The sequence below is a fragment of the Cercospora kikuchii genome (assembly GCF_019650295.1).
Source record: "Cercospora kikuchii DNA, contig_00003, whole genome shotgun sequence".
Taxonomy (NCBI): Eukaryota; Fungi; Ascomycota; class Dothideomycetes; order Mycosphaerellales; family Mycosphaerellaceae; genus Cercospora; species Cercospora kikuchii.
This window is the reverse complement of record NW_025408584.1, coordinates 1,496,959-1,513,157: the sequence shown is the minus strand read 5'-3', so window position 1 is coordinate 1,513,157 and position 16,199 is coordinate 1,496,959. Positions and strand designations below refer to the sequence as shown.

Genomic DNA, 16,199 nt, shown 5'->3' with positions numbered 1-16,199 from the left:
ACATGCTTCCGCCCGTCGCATTTCCGAGCGGGGTTTGGGATGCATCCTGAGCGGTTCAGAACTCTGCTGCTCGTGTGAAGGGCGCCCGTAAGCGACATGTCCCGAGGAACCGAGTTGAAGGCTGGCGAGGCTGATATTTGGCTGATATACGGCACCTCTGCTGCAATGAAGGCTGTGGTGAGCACGAGTCGTTCTAATCATGTCCGCTCTCCGGCTCAGCCTTGCCAGACACCATTTCACTCGACCAGGATGCCGTCATAGCCACCTCGGGGTGTTTGTCTTACCGGCCCCGCGGATACCGAAGCGCAGCTATTCAAGTCCACGTGAAACGGAGGGACCGCTCGTGGGCGTCAAGATTCTGGACTTGTCTCGCGTGTTGGCTGTGAGTTGGTCGAGACCTGCCGCGTGAAGCGCGAAACTGATCGTTCTAGGCGCCATATTGTACACAGATTCTCGCCGATTATGGAGCAGAGGTCATCAAGATCGAAGACCCGGATCGTGGTGTATGTCATTTCCCGAGTTTCAGCTATTGGACGTAAGGCTGAGCTGAATCCCGCAGGACGATACCCGCTATTGGACGATAGCAGGCGAGGAACGCATGTGGAAGTCCGGCATTGGTCCTATGGTATGCTATTCCAGTATCACATCTCTTACGGAATGTTACTAAGCAGAATAGTCCAATTACTTCTCGGCTGTGAATCGTAACAAGAAGAGTGTCGCTCTCAATCTGAAGGATCCCAAAGGCAAAGAGATCTTCCGTCGTATGGTCGAGGAAGCCGATGTCGTCGTAGAAAATCTTCGTCCAGGAGCGCTGGACAGGCTGAAACTTGGCTACGAAGATCTCCGGAAGATCAACAAACGTATCATCCTTGCCAGTACGAGCGGATATGGGCCCAGCGGTCCTTTCGAGAAACGCGCTGGATATGACATGATTGCAGGTGCTGAAGCAGGTCTTCTCCATCTCACGGGTGAGCGAGGTGGCGGACCGGTTCGGCCTGGGTTAGGTCTGACAGACATGTCTACTGGCTTGTACATGCACGGAGCTATCATGGCCGCGCTGTATGCTCGAGAAAGAACAGGAGAAGGCCAGAAGATCGATGGGTCACTCTTTGAGACGCAAGTTGCCTTGCTAACCAATGTGGCTCTCTCCTGGTTGAACCTTGGCGTTGAAGCAGAACGCTGGGGAGCACAGCACCCATCTGTCGTCCCATACGACGCGTTCAAGACGAAAGACTTGTACTTCGTATGCGGCGCTACTAACGACAAACAATTCGCCAAATTGGTCAGCACACTAGGCAAGCCAGAGATGGCTGAAGACAAACGCTTCTTGACGAATGGCGATCGAGTAACGAACAGGGACGAGCTATATCCCATGCTCAACGACTTGTTTGCCCAGAAATCGACAGATGAATGGGTAGCTGAATTCGAGGGATCCGGCATGCCGTATGCGCCCATCAACACAATGGAAAGGGTATTCGACCACCCGCAGACAGATGCGCGAAATATGGTCACGGAGATAGACCTGCCAGCGGCTGTGAAAGGCAAGATCAAGATCCTGGGACCCGCCATCAAATTCAGCCATACACAAACATCAATACGCAGCGTTCCACCACTGCATGGCGAGCACACGAACGAAGTTCTCCGTGATCTGGGGATAGAGAACCTTGCCGAGCTGGAAGAAAACGGCGTGATCAAGAATAGAGCACCAGCATCATAATCAGATAAATTCCAATTGTTCCGAAAACACATGCCTTCTCCCTTACTTAGTACGACCTAGGCAACCCAAGCACCCTCTCCCCAACATAATTCAGAATCATCTCCCTGCTCACAGGCGCCAATCTCGGCAACATCGCCTCTCTAAAATATCTCTCCACATGATACTCCTTGGCATACCCCATCCCACCATGCGTCAAAACCGCCCTCTCCGCCGCCTCAAATGCCGCATCCGCCGCAAGGTACTTGCACGCATTCGCATACTCCCCTGTACTATGTCCCTGATCATACATCCTCGCAGCCTGATAAGTAATCAACCTCGCAGCCTCCAATTTCATCCAAGAATCCGCAAGAGGATGCTGAATCCCCTGATTTTTTCCAATGGGTCTGCCGAAGACCTCGCGTTCTTGAGCGTAAAGGGCGGCTTTACGTAGAGAAGCGAAGCCTAGGCCTAGAGCTTCTGCGGCGATTAGGACGCGTTCGGCGTTCATGCCGTGCATGATTTGTTTGAAGCCGTCGCCTTCGGAGCCGATGAGATCCTCCGCTGGGACTTGCCAGCCGTCGAAGAAGAGGGTGTTGCTGTCCACTGCGGCACGGCCGAGCTTTTCGATTTCTTGGACTTGGACTGCGGAGCGGTCGAGGTCGGTATAGAAGAGGGAGAGGCCTTGCGTGGCTTTTTTGACTTCGGCGAGGGGAGTTGTTCGTACGAGGAGGAGGATCTTTTGGGCGGTTTGGGCGGTGGAGGTCCAGATTTTGGAGCCGCTTACGGAATAAGATTTGCCGTCTGAGTTCTTCTTCGCGAGGGATTGGAGCTTCAGAGTGTCAAGTCCAGTATTTGGTTCCGTGACTCCAAAACATGCTCGTTCTTCTCCTGCGATCAAAGGTACAAGCCATCGCTTTTTCTGCTCTTCTGTGGCGAATTTGACGACGGGCTCTAGTCCAAAAATGTTCATGTGAACTGATGAAGCTGCTGCCATTCCTCCACCGGATTCGGACAGCGTCTGCATCATCACAGAAGCTTCGGAGATACCCAGAGCAGACCCTCCATATTCTTCAGGCATACAAATACCTAGCCAGCCAGCTCCAGCCAGATCAGAGTGGAGGTCAAGTGAGAACTTATGCTTGCTGTCGAGATCCTTCCAGTATTCATCATCGTATTTCGACGCGATTTTGGCTATTGACTCTCGGACCATTTGTTGAGACTCAGTCCAGTCGACGTTTCCATTTTGAAGAAATTCAGTTGCTGGAGCATGCACTCTTCGTCTTCCTGTTTCACTCAGCAGGCTGCTTCGACATGATCCCAGGTTCGACAGCGTCGGTCTTGCTAATTGGCGGGTAAGCTGTACGAGTTAGTCAAATAAGCCACTCGAAACCATACGCGTAGAGTGGCTTACAATTCTCTTAGCCAGAAAAGACATCTTGAATATTTCAATAAGTCAGAGGAGATGTTGTTGCTGAACGCCAAGACATGGACAATACGACCCATGCACTTTCACATGCTTCAATTATCTTCTTGTGTAAAGCTCAACTTCGCCAGACCTGCTCATGCGACCGCAATTCAATGACGAACCATCACAGGTACGGATCGAAGCTCAGCAATAGACAGGTCGTTATCGGTAATAGTCGGGTATAACGGTGCATCCTCCCCGCACAAGGAAGCCCTCAACCCTTCAAACGTCGCCGAGCCAGGCAGCTTAGGAAATATGGCGGGCGTACATGCCGAGGGCCACGTGAAACTCAATTGATCAAACGTCACTCTGTGCTCCGTAGGCACGAAGCACTCGGCGGATGTTCTCTTTGATCATGGATGCCATGCAATGTCCGAGTCGAAGCAAGCCGTAGACGGCTCATCATCATCCTCAAAACCGACAAATGAGTCCAGATCATCCTCGGTTCTTGCCGCGACTGGGAAACAGCTTTTGCCCTTCGTGATTGGAGGGGGTTCAGGCATTGTAGCAACAACATGTGTTCAGCCAATAGATATGGTCAAGGTCCGACTGCAGCTGCTGTGAGTCTCGCCTCCCAAACTACGTCGATCCCGTAGACAATATACTTACTGCCCCCAGCGGTGAAGGAGCTGCAGGTAAAGGACAGTCGCCATTGGCTGTAGCACAAAAGATCGTAGCCGAAGATGGTTTCTTCAGTCTATACAATGGCATCTCAGCCGCCTGGCTCCGTCAAGCATCCTACGCAACACTACGCCTAGGCTTCTTTGATCGGTTCCTCGCCTTCGCAACAAGTCGAGCCGAACAGCAAGGCCGCAGTGTCGGCTTTAGCGAACGGGCAGTCGCAGGCTTATCCGCAGGAGGTCTCGCAGCAGCAATCGCCAATCCAGCAGAAGTCGCTCTGATCCGCTTGCAATCCGATGGGATGAAGCCGCGAGAACAGCGAGCGAACTATCGATCTGTCGTCGATGCGCTGACGAGAATTGCCAAAAGTGAAGGTATTACTGCACTGTGGTCAGGTTCCTATCCGACCATTGTAAGGGCAATGGCGACAAATTTCGGGCAATTGGCGTTTTTCTCCGAGTCGAAGCATCAACTGAAGCAGAGGACGGCGATGTCCGATCGGAACATCACGTTCGCGGCATCTGGTATCGCGGGATTCTTCGCGTCGTTCTTCAGTCTGCCTTTCGATTTCTTGAAGACGAGGTTGCAGAGGGGCGGATCGCAGTACACTGGTATGATGGATTGTGCTGTACAAGCGTATCGGAAGGAAGGTCTGCTTCGGTTTTATCGCGGTTTTGGTACTTACTTCTTCCGAATCGCTCCTCACTCCATTATCACGCTAATTGTGGCGGATAATGTGACGTCGTACATGAAGCAGTCCGGACTGTTGTAGTGAGAATGGAACAAGCAGATCGAGATGCCTGCCGTGTCAAAAAAGGGCATTCATTCATTGATGACGACTCAAGCTGCTGAGCCATGCATACTGTCGTAATTCTATAGACGTGACAAAACCTCATCTCTCGCCATCCCAGAGCTGTATCTCCAGCTCATTTTTGATCGGGTGCATCTCGGTAAGTCTCACCTCCAGTCTGCAGACGGTGTCAGATCGCGTTAGTTCTTCTCAGCAACTCCGAAGCGCTGATTTCCATCATCAAACACAGCGAAGACCTGCTTCAAAAATACATCGCCCAAAATCTGCGGGCCACTCGAAGTACCCTGAAGGCCGCCGAGGCACTGACCAGCCGGGCCCTCATTCCCATCGAACTGAAGGTAGGTGATATCCTCACCCTTGATGGTCATGTTGTAGTCTCCAATCTGCAAGCTGAGGTCAGGCAGCGCTGTGTCGCAAGGGTAAATATAGGTATTCATCTGCCAGATAGAAGCCCCGTTAACTTGCTTGTAGTAAGCTGTCACAACCTCATTGTCCAGGTATCTATAGGTAGAGTTAGCACAGTTCTCTCGACACTCTCTGCCCGCGTCGCTCTGAGCGATGATTGTCGATCTCTACCTTAGGTGGTAGGCATCTTGCATGGCTGTCGGAGCGAAGCTGGACGTTGGACTCACATGAGACTCGAACCTGTATCAGCTATGGTTTTGGGGCAGTCTTGGTCGCACGTGAATGTATAATCATCACTGATGCTGATGCTTGGGATCGGGAATTGCCACCAGCCCTCGGAGCTGTCGATATCCACGTAGTGGATGTCGCCTTTGTACTTGGCCTTGTCGATTCTACCGAACTCGTACTCGCCAGCACCCATATTGTCCTCGAGGTCGGCAGTGAAAAGTGGCTCCGAGAGGTCGGGCATAACGTTCTCAAAGAAGGTCTTCTGGCGCTCAGGTTTTACCGTGTTGATGTTGCTGAAACCCAAGCCGAGCAGTCCATCACTGTTGGGATCAGTGGCGAAGCTGGCTGAAATGTATGTTGCCAGCTCAACAGCTTGCTTTTGCACTGTCGAGCCGCCCACGTCGACTACGTCGTAGCCAACAATGCCACTCGCAGAGCTGCCATCGCCGTACGAAATTCTCCAGCTGGCGTCTTCGTAGGGGGTGAATGTGTCGCTCTTCGATGGGTCGTAGAATGAGTGGTTACCAATAGCGTTTGGCGAGAGCTTGCTTGAAAAAACCCATAAGTCCGACGAGCCAGTGTCAAAATTGAGGTAGAGCTGTTGACCCCCAATCGTAACAGAAGCGAGGTACTGAATTTCGTTCTCTTCCGGGATCGCGGAAACTTCACCATCTTCGCTTCCCTTGGTTGGCGTGGGTGGTGCACTGCTGGTGGAGTTCGGGTAGGGACCGTAAGTGGGAGGGGAGTCACTTGGAACCGGAGAAACTGTCGTCAACGTCTTGAAAGTCGGGATAGTGCTCGCGGTGGCGACAGAACGACTCGTGGTTGCGCTGATTGGGTAGGAAGGCTCGCTCCCAACAATGACGATGGTCCAGTCGTATTTCTTGTGAACGCGGAGGAGTTCCTCAATGGCGCCTTGTCGGGCGCGGCCAGGCACTGGAGCCTTGAATGAGCGTTTCTGCAGGTGCCTCTGGCGCTCAAATTCGGGCATCCGAAGCTTTGGCGGCATGGCCGTAGCGACTGCCAGCAGAGAAAGGAGGAAGACGAAGAGGACGGAGGCCATCTTGGCGACAGGTAGGTCAAAGCCTTGAGAGTGAGTGTCGGGGGCAAAGTGGCGAGGAGAGGTGGGGAGAAAGTCTGCGGCTGCGACTACCCAGGCGAACTTCGCGGTGGATCAAGAAGGAGTGACTGTTAAGTGAGCGTTGTGACGAAGCAAGTGCAGCCAGGCACTGTGAACAGAAAGGAAGGTACGGTAACGAAGTGAGCAAACAAGAAGTCAAGCAACGCGAAGTGAATGAAGAGTGGCACAAGCAAGAGGCCAAGGTCTCGGCTGCATTTTGTGCGTCGTCTGCTTGTGACGAAGTGGATATGCGCGCGGACAGACATGTGAGGGCGAAAACGCAGCTTGTCAACGTGCAGTCGCCAGCACCGCACCACTGTTGGAGCCCATCAACAACCCGCAGCGCCTTCACTTTGCGCGCGACCCTGCGTCGTCATCTTGCTGAGTCTTCGTGCAGCCGCGGCGGCTGTCACAGGTGCGGTACAGCACATGGTCGCACTTGCAGACTGCGCCGAGTCTCAGGAGGTCGCACGCGTCCAGCTTCCAGAGAACCAGCGCGCACAATTGTCTTCCGGCGACGTCACCGCGCCTCGTTTCACGCTCTTTTGCGAGGTCCACAGTGCATCAAGTATGAGACTTGTCGGTATTGTCAATCTGTCGCTACTGCGACTGGCAGGGGAAGTGAAGCACTTCGTTTCAGAAGAAGCCGTGCAACTTCTCAAGCTGCCGAGCCGGAAGGCGTTGATTGGCTGCGGGCCAATATCCTGAGCACAGAACCCACAGCGGCAAACAGACGACGCGTACGACGACAATCATTACAGACCAACTTCCGGCACTCCAACTCTGCCCGCGGCGCTCCCATGAGTGAAGTCGGCTCCAGCAAAGCCGGCAGCACGGATGGCAAGATCGAAGGCGAGCACGACGGAGAAGCGCAACTTCGAGCTATCCAGGAGGGCATCCGCAATTTTCTCATCGGAGGTAGCTTGGACTGCTGCTAGCAAGAGACCGCTGCATCGTAGAATAATCGGCCCATCTGGATCATGACTTCACAACCATGGAGGGAACATCCGCATCACTAGAGCCAGCGATGTCACCTTGGATGGAGATGGCAAGCTAGAGCTGGCTGCTGTGGACAAAGAGGAGCTCTAATCGCAGGTCAGGACGACGATCCACGGTTTCAGAACGGTCTGCTCTGAGCAATGAGAGGACTCTCCCTGATCTGCTACTATCAGCAGGTTCCTGCGTAGACAGTGGCCAGGTGTGGAGCAAAGATGGTGCCTTTTCCTCAGGGACTGGCCCGATCGAGCCTCTTCTGCAGCACTACAAACCTTCAAGTTCGAGAGCACACAATACCGCGCAGTCGTGCGATGCTTGAAAAGGTCGTTGACTTAACTTCCTGACCTTCCTGACAAGACACAACTTTCGCTCGCCTGACCTGCCCTCTGAGAACATCGGTGCTCGGCACTTACTCAATGCAGTCTGGACTTCGGCGGCGCCAGGAAGGTACTAACGATAATGAGCAGAATGAAGCGAGCCGGCGGACACCGCTGCACTTTCGACCCCATAGGTCGCCGCAGCCGCGAACATCATGTCTTGAGTTGTCATCGTCACAAAAGGCAGTCTCGCACCCACCTCGCTCAACTTCCTTCTCACAGGGCCCTTGGATCAAACGTACACATCGCTAAAGTATTCATTTTTCTTTTCGACTCAGCAGCTATGTACAAGCAGACCGGTTTATTAATCTACTTCGAGGTGTCCAAGACGTATCGGCCTGCGATCTGACCTGCGTGCATAAGATCATACACCTTCTGGAGTTCGGACATCCCAACAATCTTGAATGGAGCCTTGATGACGCCGCGGCGGAAGAATTCGATGGCCTCTGAGCTGTCCTTGCGGTTACCGACATAGGAGCCCTTGATGGTGACCATCTTGATGACAGACTCGAACACGGGTGCGCGCAGATAAGCACCGGCTGGCAGGCCAATGCAGATGACTGTACCGCGGGGTCGGACATACTGGATCACGAGTCAGTAAAGCTGGACAGGCATTATTCATGAGGCATGCAACTCACCTCGGCGGCTTGCTGGAATGGCTTCTCGTTCACTGCGACAAGAATGACGGCGTGTGGGCCAAGACCATCTTCGGTAGCAGCCTGCACATCCTTGACCACATTCTGGCTCTTGGCGAAGTCGACGAACGCGTAGGAGCCGAGCTGCTCCAAGCACATCTTCCTCTTCTCATCACCACTGTCGATGGCAATAGTCCTCAGGCCCATAGCGCGGGCGTATTGTTGTGCAAGCGAACCGAGACCACCACCGGCACCTACAATGGCGACAGTCTGACCTGGCTTGGCTCCCGACTCCTTCAGTCCCTTGTAGACAGTGATACCGGCGCACAGCACGGGAGAGATCGCGGCAAGGTCACACTCCTTTGGAATGCGAGCTGCGTGTGCTGCCTTGGCAATGCAGTACTGCTGGAAGGAGCCATCGACGGTGTAGCCAGACAAGAGGGCCTTGCCGCACAGAGGTTCGTCAGAGGTCTGGCAGAAGTCGCAAGACAAGCATGATCCGTTGATCCATTTGACACCAGCATAGTCACCGCTGTTTGAAGGTCAGTGATGCTGGATCATGCCCACTTTCGAGTTGCACTTACATCTGCCAGTCGTGGACGAGTTCGCCCATGGCCACGACTTCACCAGCACCTTCGTGCCCGCCAACAAGTGGAAGCTTGGTTGGGAGTGGCCAGTCCCCGTTCACGGCGTGCAAGTCGGTGTGACATACACCAGAGTACTTGATATTGACGAGAATCTCATCTGGTCCTGGCTTCTGGACGGGAATTTGCTTGTACTCAACAGGACCGCCAGTCTTCTCAATGACCTGGGCCCATTGCATCTCTGGAACCTGAGGAGCCATGTTTGCGGTGTTATGTGGTAGCAAAGGATGAATGTGGATACGAGTTTTGGAGAGGTGTACTGTGCTGCGGATTGGGGCTGGCTGAATGTTGAGGGGACTATGATCGAGGGCCGGTAGGCCTACTTATCATGTCTCTGGCTTCTGGTGGGACACGTACTCGATGCCTCGAGCCCCACATCTGTCGCACGCTTGAAAGGAGGGGCATTGGTGCTCGTGCCTGTCGGACAGATGGTCGATGCATTGAACACCCACTCAGCACGCAAGCCATCCTGGAAACGGCATGAGTCTAGACGGGGTTGCGGATTGCCCCAAGGTCCCAAGGATCTTTCCGTCCGCAGGGCCTGCACGGGAAGCCAGATGTCCGCTCCCCAGGCCGCCCAGAAGTGTTGCGCCAGTCTGCATTGGCAGATCCACGAGCTGTGCGCCGATCAATGGTGGAGTGATCAAGCCGGGCATTGGATGCAGAGTCGGACTACCGCCATGCAGAGCGTTACTGTTGGACGGTCCTCGGCGTGACGGAACATGGAGGCTTGAAACAATTTTCAGAAACCCTGCGGGGCAAAATGTGGTGTTGGTCTCGGATTCAGCTACAAATCTCGTCCACCGTAGGCAGGATCATGCGGCGTAGGACGAGCAAGTACTGGCCCTCCGTGATCTCGGTCGACCGCTTGTGGAGTCGGCGTCTGCAGCCGGACCTCAAGGTTCTTAGCCTGACTAGAGCTGACAAGGGGAGCTCTGATAGCTCTTCACTGTGGCTGTTCCGCATTCGGTAAAGCTGTTGTTAAGGTTCTCGTCCGGCCCTGCTATTGCACCAAGATGCGGCGGTGCTGGCCAATTGGTGTCGCGGTTACACGGCTGTCTCTTGGCGCTTCTGAACGTCGCAATTCAGCAATATCCATTGTTCCGTCCACGCAGTGAGCAAATGTGTCGGACCAGAACGCATCAATCCTCGGGTTTGTGGAAAAGATGAACATCTTCTCCCATCGACCAGCATGTCCAAGTCATCAGAATCCTGTGCGGCTGTATTCGTGGATCTTCCTTCGTCGTTGCTCTGCATGACGTGCCAGAGCAGCGCTTTCATGCAATGGCAACGGCTCCAATGTCAGTGTCCCGGCAGAGAAACATTGAAACAAACAGTTTGATGAATTATTTGCTGTCGCGTCGGGATACAACATATTTTATGGGAGTCGCAGCTGGTCTGGACATCAAGGTGGGCACCTTAATGGCGATGGCAAGACAGTCACGCATTCGAAGCACAGGCCGATCAGCGCATGGAATCTGAACGCAGTGCAAACGAAGCAACATTTCCTGCCCCGGGAGGCAGGTAGCACCACGACTCGACACCTTTCTGCCCACGAAGGCACTCCAGTCCACCTTGTTTACGCCCACGTGTGCTTGCTGCCACGGTGAGCGTCCCGTTACGCCTGGGACAATTTGGTTCCCGGGATTATGCCGAAGCAGAACAACATCTTGCAAGTTGGATGGCGAGTAATGAAATGGCACGAGGTTGTACCATATTACGATTACAGCACGAGACCGATCATACAAGGAGTGCCAGTGCATGACGCAGTGAAGAGTTATATGCTGCGAACCCGACTGAAAACGTTGGCCACAGCAACGAAACAGAGCAGGTTCGTGTTTGCACTCGCCAATCTGCCTCAACCGCCACAGCGACTGCAGTCAGCGTCTTCTCATATGCTCTGTCGCCAGTACTACACTCTCGAGAGACCTGAATGTCTCATAAAGAGAGCCGCAATTCCTCTTTCTGAAAGTGCTTCGAGGCCACGGAGCAACGACCGAGAACCTCATTCGATATGATACCAAGAATGCCGAGAAGCGCGGATCTTGCCAGCGCCACAGTCGGCAGTACTGTAGAGCTCCCATGTCGACTCCTCTGCTCTCCGTGCGTTCGCTCGGCGAGCTGTCCGCTGCGCGTGCTGATACCAGCAAGGGCGAGGCCCAGTCACCAGGTAAGGCAATGCAACGATGTTGCTTGTAGTTTCAATGGCTTGCCCGCACATTATTTCATCGATCTTCGCCGCATTTCATGATCGCTTTCTATTTTGCTGCGATCTCCAATTTCTCAAGCAGCTTTCCCCGCGAATGTACCAGATACCTCCGCATGCACAACGCATGATGAGATGCGAAGGAATGCTGTGCATGATGAGATGGTGGAACACTAGCTTCGAGTGCTGCACACATTGACGGTAGTGGCCGCAGCCACAAGAATCTGGGGTCTTGATCGTCCGGGGTCTAGATCAACAGCGTCGAAACCCCAGCTTTCGGAACGAACAATCCGAAGCATGGCAACTGGAGCTGCATCTCAGCCTGCATGCAAACTCGCACTCCGGCCACAACGCAGGTCAATCAGCCCGTTGAGCCGCTGCAGCTAGCTTCTAGCGCTGAGAGTGTCGTATGAGATGTCAGGCACAGAGTGCGGAGAAAGGCCAGTATCGATAAGAGCTTCGAAATCTTTGGTCCAAGCTGTACCTCAAGGATGCGAGCTATCAAGTGATGAACTGTGATGATCTTCACCCAGGTCAAGAGCGAGTACGTGTTCTGCGGGGCGAACACAGCTTTCGCGCCGGAACTCACACGTTGGAGGCTGACGAGCTGGCGGACGTGCATCGGTACCAGTAACTGCGCACGACGAGCTGACAGCTGAAATCCTCTGACAAGGTACAGGCATAACACGCATCATCGGCTGGACGAAAGGCAACCACATATTCGGCGCCGATCGCTTCCGAGAGACAACTGACGTGGGCCAGCTGGTGTCGGGCCATTCGTACATTATGGCTCCTCAACCAGTTCTACCACTGCGACCAGGAACGCCTCAACGAGAGCAGCTTGATATGCGACACATTGTTTTCATGAAAAACACTCGGGACCACGACTTTCGTCACTACAACCTTTATTCGGTGCACGTCGCGAAGCATCAATCCGTTCCTCCATTTCAGCGAACCTGGACAACCGGAAGAAAATCATTGCTGGAGGAAATCTCGGCCCTACGGCCAGTGATCACACTGTCGGACATGCAGGGAGCAAAACGCGCTGCAAGCGTGATGAGCAAGACGGAAAGTGTTGGACCGAAAGTCTACCACGTGCACTGACCGAACAGACCGAACACGAACGAAACGAGCCAGCGAAGAAGCCTTCACGAGACGCACAGCCGTCTTGTCAGAAAAGAGATCCACTCTCATCACCCTCCGGACACTCTGACACACTGATAGAAGCTTATGCGTCTAATACCAGCAACAAGAAGGCGTGAAGTCCAGGGCTTTTGCGGACTAGCTTCGGAACGAAGACGCGATAACAGCCTAGTCACTATAGGTGCGACCGAGCACTTGCTAAATATTGCGCAAGCCATGTCGAAGTCATCGCCGCAGGCGAAGCATATCGCTCCATATGGCCAGACCACAAACCAAAGGGCTTGGCAGCAGATTACGGCAAAGTCTGCTGGCAGCGATTACGCCCAGACTGCAGTACGAAAGTCTGCTTGAAAAGCAAATGATCCAGAACTTGCATCTCCGGATAGAGAATCAAGCTTAACAGGAACATTTGAGGTAGGTCACTTTCTTGCAAGTAGAACGCGATGTGACGCGAAACGAGACATGATGCACGAGGGGGGCCGAACCAGATCCATAAAGGCTGCAAGCTGAGTCCAGCTCTGAATGAATCATACTCTCATTGAATCTTCCTACAACAACAGCAGGACAGCACAGAACAGTCGAGGTTCGGAAAAAAGAGTGATGATAACATTACACCCACCCAACGCTAAATACAACTTTAAAAAAGAAATCGGATACCTCATATAACCTACAACCGACTCTCAACACCACCTGTCCAGCCTCTCTGCCCAGGCCATTCGCTCTCTGGCCAAATTTGTGGCAGAGCTTCCCAGATGTGTCCCACATGAACAATCTCCAACCCGTCCAAGACCTCCTGCGGTAGATCCTTTACGTCCTTGCGATTCTGCACCGGCAGCAGAACTTTCTTGACGCCAGCTCGGAGCGCACCAATCAGTTTCTCCTTGATGCCGCCTACAGGCATGACTTTTCCTCGCAACGCGACTTCGCCCGTCATGGCGATTGTAGGCGGTACACGCTTCCCACTGAAGAGCGAAATGAGAGCGACGGTGTGTGCAAGGCCGGCTGAAGGACCGTCTTTGGGGATTGCTCCTGAAGGGCAGTGAACGTGGATACTTCGTGCTTTCATAATGTCTTCATTCGGGTTGTCCGTGAGAGCGAGCTCGTACGCGTGGGACTTGACCCACGAGAGTGCGACTTCAACGGATTCTTTCAGGACATCGCCGAGCTTGCCTGTGAGCTTCACGCCGCCAGCGCCGGGCATGTCGGCAACTTCGATGAAGAGAATGCTGCCTTGGGAGCCGGTGCTGTAGGCTACGAGACCGGTGACGACGCCAGGTTGGGACGAGCGAGCGGCGATTTCTTCTTCGTAGCGTTCAATTCCGAGCATGTCTTCGAGATCCTCGACTGTGACGACAGGTGTGTAGGCTGGCAGTGTGTTTGTGTCGCGCGCTTCAGCGTACTGCACAGCTTTGGAGCGACATACCGTTCCGATTTCTCGTTCCAAATTTCGCACTCCTGCTTCACGTGTGTATGATGTGATGACCTTGTCTACGACCTCGTCCTTCATAAGTACATTTTCAAGCTTGAGGCCGTTCGTTGTGATCTGCTTGGGAATGAGATGGCGGTTGGCGATGTGTCGCTTCTCGAGCGTTGTGTATCCTGGAAGCTGGATGGTCTCCATACGATCAAGTAGCGGTGGTGGAATGGTATCGAGCGAGTTGGCAGTGGCGATGAAGAGAACCTTGCTGAGATCGATAGGAATGTTGACATAGTGGTCCACGAATGTCGAGTTCTGCTCTGGGTCAAGCACTTCCAACATGGCAGCTGATGGATCGCCGTGGTTCGAGGCGGAGCCGACCTTGTCGATTTCATCAAGAAGGAAGACAGGGTTGGCAACTCCGACCTTCTTCAGGCCGTTCACGATCAGTCCAGGCATGGCAGCTACGTAGGTTCTCCGATGGCCGCGAATCTCAGCCTCGTCTCTGACGCCACCAAGTGAGATGCGGTGAAACTGTCGACCGAGCGCTGTTGCAACAGACTTAGCGAGCGATGTCTTTCCAACACCTGGAGGGCCGACAAGGAGGAGGATGGGCGATTTATCGACCATCTTCTTGTGCTTCAGCAAGCTGATCTCCTTCTGACTCGGCTCCTTCTTCATCTCGGCATCTTTCTTGACGAGCTGCGTTGATGGCGCCACGTCCTCGTCGCCATTGATCGCGGTATCGGCTGACGCTTGCTCTTTCGCCGGTTCAATCGCCTTTGCAATCTGCTCAATCTGCTTATCCAAATCTTGGTTGACAGCTTGCTTCAGTTTCAACACTGCCAGGTATTCCAACAGTCTCTTCTTGACCTTCTCCAAACCGTAGTGGTCATCGTCCAGCTGCTTCTTCGCCTTAGCCATGGTGCTTGTGTCCAGATTGTCCTCTGTCATCTTGGTCCATGGAATCTCTGCCAAGTTTTCGAGGTAGTTCCTGCAAACTTGGTGTTCTGCTTGTGCCGGGTTCATCTTCGCCAGCCTCTTCAACTCGCGATCAGCCACCTTTTTCGCCTCTGGACTCAAGCCTGCTTCATCCAACTTCTTCTTGAGCTCTTCGATCTCGTTTACTTCGTCGTCCTGGCCTTGTCCGCCTCCCATTCCCGGCCCCATTCCAACAGGTGGGATTTGTCCATTGCCCATACGCCGTAAGCGTGGATCCTGCCTTAGTCTGTTGAGTGTCTCGAGATCGATGACGCCTGTCTGGCTCGGGTTCTGCTGCGTTGTCACCGACAAGATGCGGCTGTTGCTTTGAATGGTGGTGATCTGTCGCTGCAGAATCTCGGTGATTCGAGCCAATCTTTCGCCCACATCAGTAGCAGAGAGAATGCGCAGCTTATCCGCGTGTGTGCAGTCAATGATGTTGGTCATGAAGTCCGCCAACACTCCGGCTTCCTGCACATCCTTGCGCACAATGTAGAGCTCCAGACGACGGGCTAGGATAGGTGACAGAGTCATCTGGGGTCCTCGTGGTAGCAGGGCAGAGAGGCGAATCAGAGCGATGAGCTCCCTGCTGAGTTGCTTGAGGTTGGCAAACATATTGTGAATCTGCTCATTGTCCTCAGCCACGCGCTGCTCCTCATGCAGTGTCACCTTGGCTTCGAAGTATGGTCGCTCTTGCGTGATCTTATCAATGTGGAAGCGTGTGATGCCTTCCACAACGAGTGTCAACTCTCCGGCCCGCCGTCCTTGCACACCCGTGACTCTAGCCATGGTGCCATATTGGAAGAGGTCCTTCTTTCGTACGTTGGTAGGCTCGGATTCTATCTTCTGCTTCGAAGCATCCTTCTCTTCGAGGAACTGTTTGCCATCGGGGGAGAGGAACTGGCTGTTGAGTGGCACGCAGCCAACGGTGACACTGCTGGTCTCTGCGCGTGGAGTAGCGGCGGTGCTGTAGAGCTTGGCGAGGATGGCGGCGATGTCTGCGCGGTTCTGCAGAGGTACGCGTGTGGTCACTCCCGGCAGGAGGACCAACGAGTGTGGGAGCGGGACGAGTGGGAGGGTGCGAGATCGGTTGGCCATGATGGATGCGTGTGGGTGTCGTGTCGGTCCTCGACTGGGTCAATATATGGTCCTACAGCATATCTCACACGTATGGGTCTGCGTAGGCGAAGAGGAGAGTGTGGAGATGTATGGGGATGGTTGATTAGCATGCAGGTGGCGGAGATACGGCTAGACATATCGACCGACACATGAAGCCGTCAGCGCCAGTGTTGCCGATTGATTTGATTGATTTGATTGATTCCTACACGGTTGCAGCCGCCACGGAGGCAGCTATGCCCGGAAGCAAAGGTGCGGCGGTCTGCCGACGCCATCCCAAATGGGAGTAGCCCCACTTCGCCAATGTCACCGCAGTAAACAAAGACCAGCCGACCCCT

General features: G+C 53.8%; 6 protein-coding genes across 6 annotated transcripts; 2 read left to right on the top strand and 4 right to left on the bottom strand.

The window, feature by feature from the left end:
- Positions 1-96: 96 nt before the first annotated feature.
- CKM354_000499200 (uncharacterized protein) lies at positions 97-1,717 on the top strand (the record flags this gene model as incomplete). The annotated part of the gene is made up of 5 exons (XM_044800248.1): positions 97-181; positions 249-382; positions 432-503; positions 560-625; positions 677-1,717. The coding sequence occupies 5 exons, from the start codon at positions 97-99 to the stop codon at positions 1,715-1,717; spliced, it is 1,398 nt and encodes a 465-aa protein (XP_044656183.1).
- A 46-nt stretch (positions 1,718-1,763) lies between these two features.
- On the bottom strand, positions 1,764-3,131 carry CKM354_000499100 (uncharacterized protein; the record flags this gene model as incomplete). Its single annotated transcript, XM_044800247.1, has 2 exons — positions 1,764-3,053; positions 3,108-3,131. The coding sequence occupies 2 exons, from the start codon at positions 3,129-3,131 to the stop codon at positions 1,764-1,766; spliced, it is 1,314 nt and encodes a 437-aa protein (XP_044656182.1).
- A 399-nt stretch (positions 3,132-3,530) lies between these two features.
- On the top strand, positions 3,531-4,554 carry CKM354_000499000 (uncharacterized protein; the record flags this gene model as incomplete). The annotated part of the gene is made up of 2 exons (XM_044800246.1): positions 3,531-3,721; positions 3,780-4,554. The coding sequence occupies 2 exons, from the start codon at positions 3,531-3,533 to the stop codon at positions 4,552-4,554; spliced, it is 966 nt and encodes a 321-aa protein (XP_044656181.1).
- Positions 4,555-4,772: 218 nt separating this feature from the next.
- Positions 4,773-6,289, bottom strand: CKM354_000498900 (uncharacterized protein; the record flags this gene model as incomplete). Its single annotated transcript, XM_044800245.1, has 2 exons — positions 4,773-5,094; positions 5,226-6,289. 2 exons carry the CDS (start codon positions 6,287-6,289, stop codon positions 4,773-4,775), a joined length of 1,386 nt encoding a protein of 461 aa, XP_044656180.1.
- Positions 6,290-8,028: 1,739 nt separating this feature from the next.
- Positions 8,029-9,198, bottom strand: CKM354_000498800 (uncharacterized protein; the record flags this gene model as incomplete). The annotated part of the gene is made up of 3 exons (XM_044800244.1): positions 8,029-8,301; positions 8,358-8,886; positions 8,939-9,198. 3 exons carry the CDS (start codon positions 9,196-9,198, stop codon positions 8,029-8,031), a joined length of 1,062 nt encoding a protein of 353 aa, XP_044656179.1.
- Positions 9,199-13,014: 3,816 nt separating this feature from the next.
- CKM354_000498700 (uncharacterized protein) lies at positions 13,015-15,843 on the bottom strand (the record flags this gene model as incomplete). The annotated part of the gene is made up of 1 exon (XM_044800243.1): positions 13,015-15,843. One exon carries the CDS (start codon positions 15,841-15,843, stop codon positions 13,015-13,017), a length of 2,829 nt encoding a protein of 942 aa, XP_044656178.1.
- Between the last annotated feature and the right edge of the window lie 356 nt (positions 15,844-16,199).